Source organism: Emydura macquarii, unplaced genomic scaffold (genome assembly GCF_026122565.2).
Source record: "Emydura macquarii macquarii isolate MOO-44397 ecotype Brisbane River unplaced genomic scaffold, CSIRO-AGI_Emac_v2 contig_177, whole genome shotgun sequence".
Classification (NCBI taxonomy): domain Eukaryota; kingdom Metazoa; phylum Chordata; order Testudines; family Chelidae; genus Emydura; species Emydura macquarii.
Window position 1 is genome coordinate 52,093 of NW_027130314.1, and position 20,590 is coordinate 72,682.

At 47.1% G+C, this 20,590-nt stretch overlaps 1 protein-coding gene across 1 annotated transcript in view; it reads right to left on the bottom strand.

Moving 5' to 3' along the window:
- The window catches only part of NDRG3 (NDRG family member 3), a 94,014-nt gene that overhangs the window by 24,244 nt on the left and 49,180 nt on the right, over positions 1–20,590 (bottom strand). The window contains exons 4-7 of the mRNA XM_067544535.1: positions 6,178–6,283; positions 5,156–5,276; positions 4,565–4,627; positions 4,212–4,272 (exon numbers count right to left, since the gene is read on the bottom strand). Of these exons, the coding sequence (XP_067400636.1) occupies positions 4,212–4,272; positions 4,565–4,627; positions 5,156–5,276; positions 6,178–6,283 (351 nt within the window). The remainder of the gene's footprint in view (positions 1–4,211; positions 4,273–4,564; positions 4,628–5,155; positions 5,277–6,177; positions 6,284–20,590) is intronic.

Consider the following 20,590-nt stretch of genomic DNA (forward strand, 5'->3'; position numbering starts at 1 on the left):
ACAAATTAAAGAATAATTAGGTAAGTTAGATGTTTTCAAGTCAGCAGGGCCTGATCAAATTCATTCTAGGGCACTTAAGGAACTAGCTGAAACAGTATCAGAACCATTAGCAATTATCTTTGAGAATTCATGGAGGATGGGCAAGGTCCCATAGAAATGGAGAAGAGCAAACACAGCACCTACCTTTAAAAAGGGGAACAAAAGAGGAACTGGGGAACAATAGCCCATTGAGCCTAACTTTGATACTCAGAGGAAGGACCATAGCAATCATCTTGTCCGACCTCCTGTACATTGCAGGCGACATACCCTCACCCACCCACTCCTGCAATAAGCCTGGCTGTTACTAAAGTCCTCAAATCTTGTTTTACAGACTTCAAGTTATAGAGAATCCACTACTTACTTTATTCCAACCAGCAAGTGGCCTATGCCCCATGTTGCAGAGGAAGGCAAAAATACCCAGGGTCTCTGCCAATCTGACCTGGGGGAAAATTCCTTCCCAACCCCACATCTGGCCATCAGTTAGACCCGGAGCATGGGGGCAAGACCACCAGCCAGATCCTGGGAAAGAATTCTCTTCAATAACTCAGAGCCCTCCCCATCTAGTATCATTGGAGACATTTGCTAATAGCAGTTGTGGGTGGGCCACATGCCATTGTAGGGAGCCTCATCAGACCATCATTCCCTCCATAAACGTATCAAGCTCAGTCTTGAAGCCAGTTAGGTTTTTTGCCCCCAATGCTCCCCTTGGAAGGCTGTTCCAGAACTTCACTCCTCTGACGGGGTGACGGGGTGTATAAGCCCCTCCCGCCAGAGGGGGAGCCCTCAGTTCCCTCAGGGGCCAGAAAGGTCTCTCCCCGTCATGCAAGCTACACACGCCTTGGCAGGAAGCAGGGGTTAAAAGCCCAGCAGAGGCCCCAGAGCCGAGTGGGACAATAGAGGAGAGAGACTCACTCCCAGGGCCTGCCAGAGGGAGTGTTTTGCTAAGCCCTGCCACGCACAGAGGGTAGCCAGGACTAATGACTGCTCTGCAGGACTGGTTTGCCAAGACCTGCCATGCCAAGAAGGGCCTTGGGACTGCTGAAGTGATCAGTAAGATGGTTTGTTGAGCTCAGCCACGCCCAGAGAGGCTCCCGGGCCATTATACTGCCCAGTGCTACTGTTTTGGAGCTCTGCCACACCCACAGAGACTCCAGGACTGCCTCCCGCTCAGCCCAGGTGGGTTGCTTTGCCCCATCGCACCAAAGAAGCTCTCGAACAGTGGCGTGAGAGGCAGACAGAGGCAATGCATGACACCTCGGGGCCTGCACAGGATGGGAATTGCACCAACACACCTCCCACTTCAGGGGAACCCCAGGCACCGTCGGTCACGGATAGAAACCTTTGCCTAATTTCAAATCTAAACTTGTGGATGGCCAGTTTATATCCATTTGTTCTTGTGCCAACACTAGCTCTTAAAGAACTCCTCTTCCTCCCTGATGTTTATCCCTCTGATGTATTTATAGAAAGCAATCATATCTCCCCATAGCCTTTGTTTTGTTACACTAACCAGTGGCTCTCAACCTTTCAAGACTACTGTACCCTTTTCAAGTTTCACCTCACTTCAAAACTACTTGCTTACAAAATCAGACATAAATGTGTCACAGCACACCATTACTGAAAAATGGCTTACTTTCTCCTTTTTACCATACAATTATAAAATAAATCAACTGGAATATAAATATTGTACTTACATTTCAATGTATAGTATTTGGAGAAGTATAAATAAGTCATTGTTTGTATGTAATTTTAGTTTGTACTGACGTTGCTAATGCTTTAATGTACCCCTGGAAGACTTCTGCTGACCCCGCAACGCGTACCCCCAGTTGAGAACCACTGCGCTAAACAAGCCAAGCTCCTTAAGTCTCCTCTCATAAGTCAGGTCCTCCATTTCTCTGATCATCCTAGTAGCCCCTCTCTCTGCATCTCTTCCAGTTGGAATTTCTTTCTTAAACATGGGAAATTGGAATTGCAAACAACAAAAATGATAAGTCTTGAGATAAGTCTCAAGCCTAAACTTGCCCAGTTTTTTCCACCTTTCCTCACAGGTCAGGTTTTCTAAACATTTTATCACTTTTGTTGCTCTCCTCTGGACTCTCTCCAGTTTGTCCACACCTTTCCTAAAGTGTGACACCCAGAACTGGACCCAGTATTTCAGCTGCCAGGCCTTACCAGAGCTGAGTAGAGCAGGACAATTACCTCCCCTGTCTTACGTACGATTGTGGTGACCCAGCTAGGTGAGGCAAACTGTGAGGGGAGGCAGAGGCAAACCAATACAAAAGGGATAGTTTTAAATGTTTAGAACTTTATAAGGGAAACCCCAAAATTGTACCAGGGGCATAAGCCATCGAGAACATTACCAAAGACTTACTGCTTATAATAATAAACTGTAAATTACTAACATTAATCTTTGTGAGTTTGTACATGCTGTGCAGTTAGTATCAACTGCATTGTTATTAACAAGAACAAAGATTACTTAACAATATACTGTGTGACTTCAGACAAGAATCAACTTTTCCTCTCCTTGGCTGTAAGTCCAACTCTACTCTTGCTGGCCTGTTCTTTAATTCTCTTCAGCTTGAATGGCTCCTTAGATTCGATGTTCTTGTGGTTGTTCCAGTTTTCACCAAGTTTAGCCACAAGTGGGGTTTCTTCACCTAGTGGGCCCTCATTTTTGCATTAGACCTCTCTGAACTGTATTCCATCAATAACAAAACAAGAAGCTCACCTACAAAGGACCTAAAGTATATGAACAAACAGAGCGGCTGTTTGTACGTTTCCAGGATCTATTTTTATCTAACACAGTTTTTGGATCCAGTCCCCTTTTCACCAATTGTATTTCCTTTCAGGTTTTTTCCCCTTGATGCTCACTCACTGATGCATCTGCAGATTTAATTTTCTTCTACTTCCCTTCTCCCATGGTGCTTGCTCACATACCCAGGCCTATTTTTTTCCTGTTTCTCCTGACCTGAAACCTTTCCTATTTTCCTTCTTTCCTCCTTCTCACACTTCCCAGTCCCATATTTTTATTCTCCTGTTCTTCTTTCGTCACCTCCCCTCCTACCCAGACTCCAGTTCACCCACTAGCTCAGCATCTTGATTCTTCTTCTCCAACAGCTTTGCCCAACTGTCCCTCATATGGATTTGGAACCCCCCCACACTCTCCACCTCAGCTTTAGATAAACTGAAAACTATGGAAATGTTTGAAGATTCTGAGAATACCAGAGAGAAAGAGCGAACATGTATGCCCTCTAACTATGTCAGACAGCTTGCAGACTGTCTGCTCCAGGTTTAGACTATGGATGATGGAGGTGCAATGTCTTTGAAGAGAGGTAGCGGCACATTCAGACAATTGGAAAATCTCTGATTCTTGTGCAGGTTGCAAAGTGGCCAGAAGAGGTGCTGATACCATAGAACATAAATTTCATAGCTTTCACAATTCAGGACATTAAACTGAACTTTGCTCCACACTTCAGATTCCTACCTTCACTGTCAGTGTATAGCAGAAATTCTTGTTATTAGTCCCTAAGCGTATGACCGTGCATTTCGTACTATTAAATTTCATCCCATTTACTTCAGTCCTCCAGGTGATCCAATTCTCTAGTATGACATTCCAGTCATCCTCTGTGCTGATGATGCCTCCCAACTTTGTGTCATCAGTAAGTTTCACTTGGGATGTTGTAATTTCCATTTCTAACAGTACAATTCAGCTTAACACCCCTGCTGGCTTTTAACTGGCTGAAGTACAGGACAAGACCCTCCCTGAGCTGATCAGAAAGCACCAGTAATGGGGTCAGTTTCTCCCAGTTTGTGGAGTGCTGTGTTGGTTAGTATCACAGGAGTACAGAATACTGTGACCACTGGACATCTGATTTGCTTTCACACAAGTTTGGTATCTACTTGTCTCCACTCCTACATGTGCCAGGGGCTAGTTCCTAACTCACTGACCTCTCCAGCAGCCACAACTAAGCTCTCTACTGAGCCTGATGTCATCACTACACGATAGACTCACCGGAGCTCGGCAAGGCTGTAGAGCAGCACTGGCTCTGTTTAACCCCTCAGGGACCCTAAGTAGCTCTCATTTGGCCATCTGGATATATCCTGCAATCCCTGCTTCTCTGCTCATGCCCTGCAAAGGGGCAGTACGGTTAGTAGGGGCAGGGAAAGCTACTTACTGCAAACCTGCTGAGGATGTAAGCACCAGCTCCAACTCCAATCCCAATGATGCTTCTTAGGCTGAAATACAGACACATCTGAGTCAGAAGCGACACTCTGAACTCAAACCCACCTCCATCCAGCAGCTCGCTTGGGTCAATGGCCCTGCAGTCACACAGCAAGAACGTGTTCCCCTCAGAGACACTCCATGCTAAGGCAGTGTGGGCTGGGCGTGCGCATTAGGAAAGCCATTGTCCCTCGCATGCGGTACAAGCAGAGCCCACGGGAGCACAGGCAGGGAGCTGCTGGGATGGCAGCGTGACCTCCTGCAATAACCCACCAGGAGTCAACCCAGGCCCCTCTGCAAACTCACCTCAGGTGCGTTAGAACAGCAGGCAGCATTTCAGCCAGGTCGTCCATATTAGGGTAGCAGTACCTGAAACTCAAAGGAGAGTCTGGAATCAGGGAGCCTCCAAACACCTACCATCAGAGGCGACACAGACACGAACCGTACGACTCCATTCCAAGAACTGGGAGTGTTTGAATGGGGTGGGCACTGGTAATTATTCTGCAGTGACACTGCGGCATGATGGCACATTATGGATCCCGTCCCATAAGCCATGTTCACAGAGAGAACTGTCGAGCACAGGTCCCATGCTGGAGAAGGGAGGGAAGGACGGACTGAGGAACTGCAGCTTTGTATTAGTTTGGGTCTGTTGGGATCATGCGCTAAATCAAAAAGCTCCCAGCAGCACCGCTTCCAGCACTGGCTATTAGCGAAGCAAGTGCTCCTTCTGCCTTCAGCAGGTAGAGACCCCGCTAGGCTGGAGTGATCCCTCTTGAGTGTCCCTTTCCACCTACCCAGGGCTGACCAGGTAGGCCCGTTTGGATTAAATAGCATCTCCGTGTGAGCAGGCCCTGAGCACATCTGGAGCTCTGAAAAGGGGCCTCCGAGAGCTCTTACCCAGTTGGGAACGGGGGAGCTCCTTCCTGCTGGCCTGGCGCATCCACGTGGCACACAGCGAAGTGCTGGGTAATCTCTTGCATGTCTTCAAAGTTAAAGAATGCATTGAAACAGGATTTGTCTGCAAGAGAAATGCCCAGTGAGCCCAAATACATGCTTGGAGCAGCAGTGCTCCCTCCTGCACCAGGTCAAACCTGGCTGCTCCGCCAACCCCCTCGCTGCTGGGCAAAACTTGGACGCCTGGAGCTGGCAGTGCATGCTGTGACCAGGGGTCTGTTAAAGTCCATGTGACAGCAATCTAGGGAGCGTTCGGTGACGGGAGAGCAGAGAGGACATGCGGGGCAGAAATAATCACAAGCTAACCTTAATGCTCAGCCAGCCAGCTAGTCACTGTGCTGCACAAAGTGGATCACTCACACAGACAGTCTATAGCAAGAGAACACAGGCCTCAGGAGCATGGGTTTGCAACCAGCCCAGGAAGCCTTGGTTACTCACATTACACAGGAGCTGGGCTTCTCCTCAGAGCCATTATGTGAGGGGCCTGGGAAGCTCCTGGGTGCGAAACCTTTTGGAAGAGTGGCTGGGGTTTTGAGGAGCCATAAATAGTAGTGCCTGCCTCACAGCGGTTCTCAGCACCACACCATAACTCGTGTGCCTAGCCTGTCTGTAAAGGAGGGTCACCAGTGAGGGGACACCACGTGGCAGCTAGATCCGTCAGTCAGTGCTCAACTCAGTTGGTCCTTTGATTGAACTGCTGACTCCTCTGCATCCCACAAGCCCCTCCCCAACAAGGCCTTCCAGGGCTGCAGAGAGCTGCACTCCAGACAAGGGGCTTGTTGTATGTTCTTCCCCATGCACATCTGTGACACCCTAATCCAGGGAGTGACATGCCTCATGCCTATCCTCATCTCAACTCCACACCCACCTGGCTTCTGTGCTCTCTGCATCCCAGGAACCACTATGACTCAGAGCCAATGAAGGTTGGAGATGGGAGAGTGAGTCATCAGAGCAAGAGGACTTACGGTTAAGGCCAATGTCGTGGTAAGTGAGGATGACAGGTCTGTTCCCTCTCACCGTGCCCCGCATGGTGACATGGACGACTCCAAAAGCTGTCTCGATGTCATGCTCCTGCAGAGAACAGACAGGCTCACTACAGGGACAACACAGCCCGGTGCAGACTTGCTCTGACACCCCAGGGAGGACGGGGTGCCAAGGGCAGGCGTCTGGGTATGTTTTGTGGTTACTCCCCTGTTCCCACAGGGATCATTAATACAGGTGAAACCCCATATCCTGCTTTCATCTCCTCAGAGTCACAGCCCTGCCTGCACGACTGTCCCATGCGAGGTATCCCACAGTACTTCCAGATCCCTTCCCGCTCACTGCTCTGCAGAACCTGCACTGGCCACCAGCTACCAGGCAGTTCTCACACTTCAGTGGTGCACAGCGCTGACGATGTTTTGGGAATAGGCCGTTTGAATTGCTGAGGTCCCTTTTCAGCCACTGTATCAGGGTCTTTCTGGTCACTTGCTGGTACAAGATTAGAAATGAACAGAGTACAGCTTCTCAAACGTTTTCACAGTGGATCCCACTCCATGGAGAGACTGTTGCATTGGCAAATTCACCCTAGCACTAACTCGCCTCTACGCCTGCTGGCCAAAGGGCATTCCTGCAGTCATGGCACCCAGCCTCAGAGCAGCGACACCAGGGAGCAGCTATGTTGCTCTGACTCATCTTGTGATTTAACATTTGAAACACAAAGCAGGACCAGCTCCACGTGAGCAGCCTGGACTCTACACACCACAGTGGAGGAACCCCCCAGCTCTCTCCCTGCAGTTCTAGCGGCACAGCCCCTTGGTATGGATGTGGGTATACTATTATAAAGGAATTTATAACCGATATAGCTATGCCTGAATGAGAAGAAGTATAAGGGACGCTTATACTGGTCTAAATACATCTATGTTAAGGCTTGCATCAGTTTAGCTTGCAGCATGGGCAACTGATACAATGAAGAGCTCTCACGCTCAAAGCTGCACTTAATGGAACTGGTTCACATCATGCCTGTAGTTACATTGGGGTAACGGCATGCAGACCAAGCCTTGGAAACCTGTTTGAAGTCACAGAGGGGTTAGCTCCCCCAATCTGACCTCTAACCCTTTTCCTGATGTACAGAAGCCCCAAGGAGACAGGATGTTCCTGCTTGTAGAACCCCAAACAGTCCACATTAAAAAAATGTCTTTTTAATTGGCATTGGGTGGAAGCCTAAGCATGGAACATTTCAGCCCCAAAGAAATTTCCTAGAAAGTTCTGTGCAACTGAGATAGAGGGATTAGAATGGATTGGGATTCTGCTTTATCTCCTCTCAGCATCACTAATGTCCATTACGTAGAAGTGAATTTTCCAATGGTATACTAGAGGTGAGGAATGTAACCCTGGATACATCCATACACTTAAAAAGATAGATCTCAGAAATCAAATATTCAGAATGGCCACAACCAGGGGCATGCACTAGAGGGGGCAATCAGGTCATGAGCACTCCCAATAATCGGTGGGAGCACAGAACTCCTCTGGTCCCAGGGCCGGGGCAGAATGAGTGAGCTTCTTCAGCCCCAGGGCTGCAGTGGGGGCACATAACATGCCCCTCCAAAAGCCTCAAATTTTATTCCTGCGCACACCCCTGGCCACAACCTCTCATGAAAATATACAACCCACTTCTGATGTGGCTTTTCCACAACATCAATGTGCACAAGAACACAATTTAGATAACATCAATCTTCCTTAGAGATGATCTCTGCCTCAGAGTTCACAGTCTGTTACAAGGCTGTACAGTATCTAGAACAACAGGGCCCAGGCATCTAGGTGCAATTACAATACCCATTAACAATTTTCACAATCACATACATACTTCAACCTCACTCCACACCCGTGACTGAAGCAGAGGGATAAAAAGACTGACATTTTTCACCTGGATCTTGTTTTTCCTTGAGAAGTGTCTAGGTATTTCAGCAAGATGCAGGAGACAGTGACGGAGAAGGCTCTGCAGCTGTTCCATCGAGAGGCTGGAGCAACACTCAGTGCTCAGCAAATCCAGAGCTGCAGAGCCAGCCACACTCTGCACAGAGGGCCAGCCCTTCATTGCTTATAACGGAGTGCTTTGAGCTGCCCTCAGCGAACCAATGCAGAGATTCTGTCCAGGGAGTTGACAAAGCTCAGCATGCAGCGCTCCATTTTGAGCCACATGGAAGGACTGCTGGTCAAGTGGAAGGACTGCCTGTTTGGGCTTGTTCCGGTGGGCCACAATCGTCATGCTAGAGATGGGGGCAGCCACAGGGCACGGTGCAGAAGCCCAGGGGCACCACTGGCCAGTACTGAATTACAACCGTCCAGGCTGGGCACGCCACTACTGATCATCCCGTGAAAACAAAGCCGACAAAGCACAGATTAATTCAAAAAGTGTCTGAATTTTTAAGAGTGAATACAGATGTGACCCTGAAAACGTTATGGCCAAATGTGGTGTAGGTACAAAGAGATCAGAGCCTGGTGCAAGGAACAGCAGATGATGCCAGCTCCCTCCATGATGGGCACAGCCTCTCCCACTGGGGTGCTGGCCAGAGTGCTCTGACAGGCTCATTCTGGAAACTCAGTATCTGATCTCTCAGCCCCTGACTGCTGTCCGTATTGTCATGATCAGATGCAAGGTCGTCCCCAGCCAGCAGGTAGCGCGTGATTGTGATTCTCTCACATTCCAGGTAGGAACATCCTGCTGCTTCCATGTATTAAGGAAATGAGAAAATACCAAACCACAACAAAGTATTTTGATGTTCTTAGCAAGATGCTATGCACATTACTGCCCAAATAATCCTCAGCTCATTCCACGCGCTATCAAAGGCAGCCAGGGCTCATTAAGGAACCAAAGGATTTGTCACAAATGCCTTAGACACACTTCAAGGCCAGGATCCTTTAAATTAGGCCCTAGTGCTCCATGGTGTAAATTGCCCAATTACAGCCCAGAAGCAGCCTACCACTGGGAATTCAGGATAACGAGGAGGAATGGGGTGCAGGAAGCCATGCACAATGGCAGAACTCTGCCACACACAGCTGGCCTGCAGAGACATCACAAAGTTTCACTTATGCTGCAGCTGCAGTCTGGAGAACAGCAGATTTTGGGGACCCAGAAGGGCTGCATAAAGGGGTATTTGGTCTGTCAACTTTAATTGTCTGTTTTCAGCCTCCAGTCTCCTCCCCATGCTCAGGGTCATAGGCAGTATTTGCAGCATTTCCATCTTTATTGAAAACTCAGCAAATCCATTTGCCAGAGAACGGTGAAGTATTTTCACATTAATCCCACTCTGTGCTAGCTGAGCTCGATGAGCCACGTAACACAAGAACAGCTCAGGTCATGAAGATAAGTCACATCAAAGTGACACTCATTACATTTCACATCAGCAGCACAAGCTGACCTGGAGCTCCGGCTCTGACTCCAATGGGCAACACTGCTGGAGACATGAAAAAGGAAGGCTGATTCCGACTGCACCAAGAGGGTTGTCTCAGTTGGCCTCAGAGTGCTCCCCATCACAGGACGGGGAGAGGAGAGAGGCTGGCAGCGAGTGAGCTGAAAAAAGGGCTGTTTGGAAATCGTCGCAGAAAGGGTTCATGTTTTGTTTGTAGTGTCCGTTTGAGTCAAGAGTGACTGGTGGATCCTACACACCTGAAGTCAGAAAAGCAAGTCAAAGGTGCACACATTTAATGTGGTCTTGGGAAGTCCCTTTGTAGAAGGGGCCAGCCACTAACAGGTCCAAAGGAAGTGTTTATTTCTAACCAACTAACCTGCACAATATTAAGTAATCCAAGTATCCCAGGTCCTAGGCTAGGATACCAATAGGTGAAGGTTCAGAGGGGTTGAATCATATGCTCAATACTAAAGATACAGTGGAGGCTGGAAGCAAATCAAAGGACATTGATAAACTCTGAGGACAATGGAGATTCATAAACAGCCGAGGTTGATTCTGAGCTGCCCCAAGATCTGATCCCAGGGCCCACCCCATCACTACACCTGTGTCCCCACCTGCATTAACTATGCAATGGGGGAGGTGAACGCTGGGCTCCATTTCCATCTTTTGCCTGAAAGGAACCCACCTATCTGCTTCGGTAACCTCAGGCCAAAGGGAATGTTTCCACCTCTGCAGTGTGATCGCTAACAGGCTGTAAACCCTAGTGTAAACAGGCAAGCTGCTACCTCAATGCAGCTGGCTGCAGTGAACTCTGGGAGGAGCCAACACCACACCATGGCCAGCTAACACACATGGTAACATGAGATGCCTATCCACCCTAGAGTTTTGAAACATATCAGATGACATTCTAAAAATAGAGACACTCAGAGCTGTGCCTGTAACAGCCTGGATGCCCCACTGCAGCACACAAACCTCAGGGCACAGTCGGCAGTAGAGGGGCCAAAGCTGCTCCAGGTATTGGGGTTCTTACCAGTCGGACACTGGCCTTATTGGAGTAACTCACACCCTCCTCTCCTTGCCACAGTACCTAGGGTAGGCTATTGAGGCCAGGAGCTGTCTCCTTTGTCTGTACAGCACCAGGCAAAGGGGGGTCAGCCAGCCACTGAAAGGAGGCGCTGGGATTCCATGGGCACACAGGGCAGAGAGGTCATGGGAAAGTTAGACGTGGTGACACCATGCACGGGGCCCAAGGCATGCTCTCTGCTCCTCAGTCCAGCCAGCTTCCACCACAGGGTGAAAACTAATGCTGCCATGTAAATCCGAGAAAACCTACACGGATGCAGCTGCCACTTGTGTACCTCGGTGTCACCACTCCACTAACAGAAACATGACGGATATTCATTAATTTCAGAGCCAGGTCCACACACAAGAGAGCAGGCAAAGAGATTAAATACTGCAAGGCAGTGAGTGCCTCTGCCCTCATGGACACAGAGGAGAGTTTAACACCTCAGCATACAAGAAGGCTCAATCAGTATTTAATCACTAGCCAAAGGGAGCCAGTATTATCCCAATTCTACTGACAAAAATTGATGCACAAAGTTAAGTGACTCGCAAAGCCATGGCAGAGCTGGCAATAGTACACAGGTCTCCTTGATTCCCAATCTGCCATCCACTAGCTCACACTGGCTCTTTGAATTTTTTCAATTAGCAACAAAGCAGGAAACTGCTGTCTCAACAGTCTGAAAGCTGCCCCTGAGCTGGACTTTTTGCAGGGAAGCATCAATGAATGATCAGTAGCACACTACTCAGCTCTGGAACTCAGTTTTAACATTCAGTAAATATTTATTCAGCTTGCTGAACTATTTGAATATTTACTGCAGTTACCTTTTAATGTCCTCTCTTTAGAACCTGCCAAGTCTGCATGTCTTCCCTCTGCAGAAGCCAAACCACACTCATGGTAAGTCCAGAGAGGGGCCTGCTGGGTAGCATATCACAGAATCATACAAGATTAGGGTTGGAAGGGACCTCAGGAGGTCATCTAGTTCAACCCTCTGCTCAAAGCAGGACCAACCCAACTAAATCATCCCAGCCAGGGCTTTGTCAAGCCAGGCCTTAAAAACCACTAAGGATGGCGATTCCACTATCTCCCTAGGTAATCCATTCCAGTGCTTCACCACCCTCCTAGTGAAACAGTTTTTCCCTAATATCCAACCTCCCCCACTGCAACTTAAGACCATTGCTCCTTGCTCTGTCATTTACTACCACCAAGAACAGCCTAGCTCCATCCTGCCTGGAAACCCTTTACACCCTTCACTCTTCTCTTCTGCAGGCTAAACAAGCCTATTTCCCTCAGCCTCTCCTCATAAGTCTTGTGCTCCAGCCCCTAATCATTTTCGTTGCCCTCCACTGGACTCTCCAATTTGTCCACATCCTTCCAGTAGTGGGGGCCCAAAACTGGACACAGTACTCCAAATGTGGCCTCACTAGTGCTGAATAGAGGTGAATAATCACTTCCCTCAATCTGCTGGCAATGCTCCTACTAATGCAGTCCAATTTGCCATTAGCCTTCTTAGCAATAAGGGCACATTGTTGATTCATATCCAGCTTCTTATCTACTGTAACCCCCAAGTCCTTTTCCACAGAACTGCCTAGCCAGTTGGTCCCCAGTCTGTAGCAGTGCATGGGATTCTTCTGTCCTAAGTACAGGACTCATCACTTGTCCTTGTTGAACCTCATCATATTTCTTTTGGCCCAATCATCTAATCTGTCTAGTCACTCTGTAGCCTATCCCTACCCTCCAGCGTATTTACCACTCCCGCCAGTTTAGTATCATCTGCAAACCTGCTAAGGGTGCAATGTATCCCATCATCTAAATGTTGAGCAAAACCAGCCCCAGGAATAACTCTTGGGACTCTCCGCTTGATACTGGCTGACAACTAGACAGTGAGCTATTGATCACTACCCATTGAGGCCGATGATCTAGCCAGCTTTCTATCAACCTTACAGACCATTCATCCAACCCATACTTCTTTAAGTTGCCGATAAGAATACTATGGGAGACTGTATCAAAAGCTTTGCTAAAGTCAAGGTATGTCACGTCCACAGCTTTCCCCACATCCACAGAGCCTGTCACCTCTTCATAGAAAGCAGTCAGGTTGCTCAGGCATGACTTGCCTTGGTGAATCCAAGCTGACTGTTCCTGATCATCTTCCTCTCTTCCACGTGCCTCAAAATGGATTGCTTGAGGAACTTTGTTCCATGTTTTTTCTGGGGACTGAGGTGAGTCTGACTGGTCTGTAGTTCCCCAGGTTCTCCTTCTTTCCTTTTATAAAGATGGGCACTATATTTGCCTTTTTCCAGTCATCCGGGACCTCCAACGATCGTGGCAAGTTTTCAAAGATAATGGCTCTGCAACCACATCAGCCAACTCTCTCAGCACCCTCAGATGCATTGCATCCAGCCCCATGGACTTGTGTATGTCCAGCTTTGCTAAACAGTCCTGAATCTGTTATTTCCCCGCTGATGGCTGCTCACCTCCTCTCTGTATCTGTGAGAGGAATCTCTGGCTGAATGCCTGCCTAGGGTGCAGTGGGTACAGCCCAGTTACAGAGAACTGCTGAAATTTACTGAACAGGGAAAGCGGAGAACTGGAGGCTGAGTGACAAGGTTAGGCAGGTTTTCATTAACTCTCTGCACGAAGGATGGACAATGGGCTCCTGGTCTGAGAGAGCTGCATAACGAGGAGGAGAATCTGACCATCTGGAAGCTGCTGCCATGGTCGTATACCTGGGACCTAGAGTGACGTGCGGTCATGGGTTGAGCGGTACCCACATGGAAGAAGAGCATGAAAGGGGCTTGTAAGCTGAGAACAGCAGTGACTCCCATACCCACCCTATAGACAGGGTACCACTATCAAGTCGGTCTATTTCCAAGCACAGTGTCTGCAAACAGATTGATGGAAACTGGCCATTTGGCTTCACTGAGAGGCAAATCCATGGCAAGCCTGACATCGTTCTACAAAGAAACTGTTTAATCAAAACACAGGGAAGTACCTGAAAAAGCCCTAACAAGTCACAACTAAACGCAAACCAAGGGCTTTCCACATTTTGCCTTCTCCCAAGTGGGAAAACCAGGATTTTACCTGACTAGCCAACCAGCCCATCCGGGATGGGGAACAGACATTTCTCAGGCTATTTAAAAATTCTCAATGTCTGAATTCAGGAACTTCGAATGAAAGTGCCTCATTAATCACAACTTGTGCCACTAGCAAGATGCTGAAGAATGAGAATTTAGCAAGAAAAGCCACAAAGATTATAGAGAGAATAGTCGCAAATAAAAGTACAAAATAGGAAAGTAGCTAGTGGACAGGATAGTTTCCCCACAACAGTAATTTCATAAACTCACCCACAATTCATAAGTGTCACAGACAGACACACCCCCACCCCCATCTGTCACAATTCCAGCCCCAAAGGCATTGATACTCTAAGGAAGGCGGCCTTGCCATTGCATGCCAACACAGTGTGTTGCGTGTTAGCAGTTCTAGCTTGGCCAGAACTAGGCTGGTGATCTGTTAGGAATAATGCTTTCAGTGGACTTTAAAATCCATTTTTGTTTTTGCAGCCTAACTGGAGTAATTTAATTACTGCCTAACAAATTCCTTCTCTGCAGATGAGAGTCTGTGAATCAATTAAAACGTCACAATTCTCTTTTCGACCTGAACCTTCCCCCATGTTATTATACCAAGCCATGGGCAGCTCCTTTGAAGTTTGTGCTCATCCCAGCCTTTTGCTCTTTCTACTCCACAGTTTACTCACCCACAGGCCACTTGGGCACTAAGAATATTTGAAGCACTAGTTTTGTATTTCCTCAGGATCTTGCTGGTTTCACTCTTTTCTGGACATGGACTTTTCTTCACTCCTCCTGTTCCTCTGGGTACTCCCTGCATCCAGGAATGCAGAACTGATCTGTTTTGCATGGAGAGGGAAACCTTGCTGTATAAATACTCCTTTGAGTGGAGCACTCATTTCCGAGAATCTTAAACTGTTTACATCTCTTCAGGCTATACAGAGTAATTAGGAGGCACTTCAGTTGGAGATTAGTCCCTCAAACAGCTGCAGCGATGCTCAGCACACACAGACTGAGCTTTTCTCTAAAGTTACAGTTACCTTGATCACGATGAGAATCAAAGGGTCTGTTCTACAGGTTACAGCTCTGTGCTTGGACAAAGAGGAATAACCCACTTGTAATGATCACAGAGCTCTAGTGCCCAGCAGGGAGAATGCTGCTCAAAGACAACAGGAGCCCTGAATGAGACAGCACGCTGATGGACCTAATCAAGTCCTTTACCCCCCATCTCTCCTGTGGAGCTTCATCCTCTGGCCTCACCCTTCCAGTCTTTGCCCATGTTACCTCCCTATGCCTAGAGTTATCACCTAACCTGTCTGCCACACCCCCGCTACCTCCTTTTCCCACCTGCAATCATCCAGCAATTACTCACATAGAAGACAAATATCAGGGAAGTCTGAGTTCACTAACATAGCTCTGAATTTCATTTGTTGGGGGTTTGGCATTGTCGATTTTGAGCAGGCAGTTTTGTGACATGGGGGAAGTTTTCAAAAATCAAAACTAAAATTTCAATATAAAAATTCTATGGAAAAATTTGAAAATCCAATCTATTTAATGAAGCCAATGGAACAAAAATGCCAGGAAAATTCATGCAAGAGTTTGTATGTTTTGACCAGCTCCACATTTGGCAGCAGCAGAGCTCTGGCATTGTGACCCTCCACCCATGCAGGGAGGGTTTTCACAGCTCTAGGGTCACAGTTTTCCCCCAAAGGACACCCTTGCTTCTGCAGAAGGTGAGGGCATTCACCTGGGAAAACTCCAGTCTCACCAAGGGCAAGTGGAGCATTCATTACCATCCCCTTCTGCTGAGTGGTGGCAGATGGGATCTTGCAGGTTTGCTTCTCAGTGGAGGAGAAATCAGTGACATGCTGTCTGGGTGCAGTCTTACAGCAACTGGTTTATTTTACACTACATACAGCAGTCAGTGAACAAATGTGGATACACATGGCATGCAGGTAATCCACTATAATAGGAACCTCAGCACAACACACATCACTGCCCAGTTCCCAGGAAGCGCCTCTACTCCCAGCATCATACCTCCCAGCATGTCAACTGGCTAAAGCAGGACTCAGCGCCCCTCAGGTTGGGCCCGTCTGCCCCCCCGAAAATGGAAATGGATGGGGCAGATGGGCCCAACCTGAGTGGCACTGTAACCCTATGTACAGGTCGCAACACCACTCCACCTTGGAGCCCTTGGCAGGCTGCCCTTCAACCAGCACAGGAGAGTTTGGGGGTCAAAGCGGGACAGTCCAACGTACCCCGTGACTGTTGGGAGGTCAATAGCACTGACTGGTTAGAAAAATTATGGCTGAGAGAATTCACTTGCTGCTTGCAAGAGACCCTTCAAAATACACCACATCACAAAAACAATACAAGCTGTTCGCCAAACGCTGAACTATGCCTGCAGGTTAAGAAAATAACTTGTAAGACTAGGTAACAGCGCCATCTGGTGACTCCTCTCATAACGATTCCATGCGCATCCACAAGGTAACATTTGCCTCTTCTTGCCCTTTAAAACTAAAACTAGGATTTGATTATTACTAACCAAGGTGTAATTGCTTTGAATATTTTGAAAAGAAAAAGTTAAAAATGATAGACATGTTTAAGGACCTGATTCTGAAACCCTATGTTATCTGACTACTCACATCAGAGATCCTACTGAAGTCAATTTAAAATCAATAGGATTACTTGCATGAGCAAAGATTATTCTTGTAATTAAATGTGCAGGATTGGGCCCAAAAACTGTTACTGTGGAAAGAAATTTAAAAAAACTCTGCCAATTCCATCCGCTGAAGAGTATATAACTTTTTTAAAGCTTGTAATATGTACTATGTTAATAGATTAGAATGGCTCCAAAGTTATTCACAAACATAGATGAGTTTGCAGACTGGGATTCATAATGATTGAATTGTAGAAGAAAAATCTAAGGAAATGTCTACCCCCCTAATCTGTGCGTTCTCTAGCCCTGAACATTCAGTAACTTCACAGCCAAGAGAATGCATTTGTCCCTTCCTCTCTCTCTATTTTTTTGTGATTTGTATTAGTCTCATTTTCTAAAATATATTATGACAAGCTATTTATCTCAGTCCACAGTTTTAAAACCTTTGTGTGCCTTTCCCACTCCTCCTCCCTTGTAGGAATTTCACTAATAAATCACTGTGTGTAAGAAGCCAGGCTTTCTGATATGAATTCAGAGCATTCCCTTAAGAAGCAATATTCCTGGCCTGAAAGCTTGTGTATTACAACTTGCACGTGGATCCAAAAATGATAATAAAAGCCTCATATTATCTACCTTGTCTACGAAAAAACAAACAAACAAATAAATAAATAAATTAAGCTTCAGAAAAACTGGGAAACATCCCACCCAAAGAGAAAACTTTGTCATATGTCTTTTCATATTGACTTTAAACAGATGAAACTTTTAAATTGTCAGCAATAATCAGCATAAGTATCTGTTGCAGCAGTATTACACGGTAACAATTTTTATGTTTTCATTTCTCCTTACGATTTTTTTCTTCTTACACAAAGATCCTTTAAATAAAAAAAAAAAAAGTAAATATGCTTTGGACAGCATTTGAAATGCCCCAGAAATAAATAAATAAATAAATGTCGTTAGGGAGAAAAAGGTATTTCCTGTTCCCATCCTTTCTCCTCTTGGGTGGATGTTTAGTCTGGGTTTGGATTTTTGTTGTACTGTCCCGGTAGCCCTGTTTAGGTGATGTGAACTCAGAGCCTTAGTCAGGGCTTAATTCTTGGGCTCTGAAGCTAGGACAATTTAGATGAGACACTAAAGAGAGATTTTAAGCTTCTCACTGGAAACATACAGCCTAATCCAACCACTCACCCACCCAACCCAAATACAGGCATAGCACAACACAAAATACCCATACAGCACACAAAACATACACACAATGCCGCTGCACACATCCAACCCAACCACACACAGCACTACCCAAAACACACTGTATAATCCAAACACATACGCCACCACCCACGTACCCAGCACAACACAAACACACAACTCCCCTTTGCATCCCTACCTCACAACACTGACATCACTGTCCACTGCTCCACCAGGTCTTAGAGGCCATCCTGAGCTGCCCAGAGCCCTCCAGCTCCAGGGGGCACCCAGAGACTCCCCGTGTTACCACCAGCAGCCGGGCAAGTCAGAGCCACTCAGAGGGGATGGTGACTTCACACCCTGGGACCTGCTGCCAGGAAGACAGGAGAGAGCCCCAGGGAGCGGGCAGGCAGGGCTGCGGATTGGAGACAGGGGACAGGGGAACATGAAAGCTGAGCTGGTCTCTTTCTCTCCCCTCTGCCACCGCCGGGACTCACCGGCTGCCTGGAGAGCTGGGTTGGGAGATGATCACAGCCAGGCTGCCTCCTGACTCTCTCAGCAGCCAAGTGCCACACTGTTTGGCTCCCATTGTTCCGGCGCCCTGCCGGGGGCAATCAGACTTTTGGTGTCTGATCAGTGTTTGAAAAACCAGACACCTGGCAACCCTACCACCACAAGAGAAGCTAGCTATGTCGATGGGAGAACGCCTCTTGTCAACCTAATGCTGTCTATACCAGGGGTTAGATAGGTGTAATTGCGTTTCTCAGATGTAGTTATACCAATGTAAGTTGATAGTGTACATTTGTCTTGAGACTCCCATCACAAGAGGCAGCTAATCTATAAAGGGCCCAGGCACTTGGCAAGCAGACATCCAGACCCCAGAGGAATGACAATTGTCTGAACCATTCCACTCCTCTCAACCATTCTCCTCCCCCACAACTCCCAGTAGCTTATTGCTGAACTATATGCACAACAAATGATGCATTCAGAAGAGCTCCCTTCTAAGCTGAAGCACAGCATGTGCCAGCAGCAGCACAATGAAAGGTGTGAAAGCCAAGGACATGGCCAAGACATCATCCAGCTTTAAAAAAAAAAAAATCCTAGTGTGTGTGTTCAAACAGCAAGTACATGAACTCTGAAACCAGAAGAGGACAGCATGGTTCCACTTTGTGCCTCCTGACCTTGACAGTATCCCTTTACACTAGATCAGAGTCTAGCTACATATGATAGCAGCAAGTATTGAGATTGCTCGTTAGCTACTCTGAAACACCATTAGTGGATGTTGCATAACAGATGAAGACAGATCAATCTTTGTTAATGGCATGGCACTACCAATTTGCTGGAGACAGGAACCAATCAGAATTCCCTCCCAGCCCAGGGTTCTGTGTTCTCCTCGTGACAGACAGCAGCACAGGAACTCCAGACACCAACTTGTTATACTGGTCCTGAGAATTTACATTTAACATCCCATGGGGGGGGGGGGGGGAGCAGTATCAGAGACCGTTAGGATTAAATGCTCTTGTGTGTCAGGCAGAAGTCACATCTCTTGAGTGGATTTTTTAAAAACTACAATGTAGATTTCAAATGTTTGTTGGCATTCAGCAGTGCCAAGAAAAGGCATTCACCTCTTAAAGCTACCACAAAGGGTGCCCAGGCACAATAATAAAAACACAAACTCAGTTCCGCTAACTATAGATCATCAACACCATCTGCCCATCAGCAAGCCAGCTCTTAACAAGACAATTTAATCTGCCATCTGCTTGCTAAGTGGGGGAGAAGCCCAGCCCAGCATTTCATCAGAGCTCACAAAGCTGGACCATGACGTGGGTCTGAGATTCTAGGTTAATACATTTTATTTCAGAGAATAAACTACATTACTACTACTGATAAACAAGGGAGAAATGTACACAGGTCTGTAAACAGCATGTCAAACCTATACTTTAGTCTAATTTAAAATGGTTAGCAGATTATTCAGGAGTTGTTTTTAATGGAGTAATGGTGCTCCAGCGCATTGGCCATTTGTTTACCAGCATCTAGTTGTGTTTAGGGGTGACTAAGTGGGTATCAGACAAGGAGGGCAATTTCCTCCATTGGTCAGCTGCAATGCAGGCAGACAGGCTGGGAGCACCTCCACACTGCTCCGTGTCTGCAAGTTGGCTTAGCACAGATCTGTTTCAGACCAGTCAGGCCAGGCCTAGTTTTATTCATAACTGACAATAAATGCTCCAACCAACTGGGAAGCTAACAAAAGGGGAAGTCCACATAGCCTTCCAGTAGTCAGAGGGAACAGCAAACACGTTCCTGGGGACAGTAACAACCGCTGAAGTTTTAGTGAAAGCAGCACGTATAAAATATGCTCTCTGCACCATGCTGTTCATAGGATCGTCTCCCTCTACACATCAATGACATTCCTGGTGAGACTCAAAATAGGAGCTGGGATTCTTCTTAGCAGATAAACATTTATGCCCAAACATTAACACCTAACAAACTAACACAGAGCAGCCTCAAACTCGAGCTTTCACTTGGAACAAGTTCTGGATTTGCCATACTAGATCAGAACATGGTACCATCCAGTGTGCTATTCTACAAGAGCAAAGGCTTTCAATGGCAAAAGTCCACAGTGGCCTTGGTCAATTGTGAAAGCATCCGACATGAAGAAAATGACTTTCTGACCTTGCAGGCAAACCAGCTTATAGCCTGAAGCATGAGATTTGCTTACCCACAGTTGGTACGCTCCTGACTTTTGCTCTACTCAGCCTATGTCTCCTCATGCTTGCTGTCCAGGCAAAGACAAGACTCTGAACACTGAAGGGTTAGTGTTCCAGCAAGACTGACCATGGAAGGTTGTGTTCTCTGAAACCATTCTGCTGAAGAAGGATGTTCATAGTATAAGCCCAGTTCAGTCCAAGGCTGTTTCAGACTAGAAGACCTTGCCTCACTTCTAGCTTAGGCCTTGTCTATGCACCAGTTTGCATCTATTTAGTTAAACTGGTGCTAACCACTGTGGGAACACTCTTATTT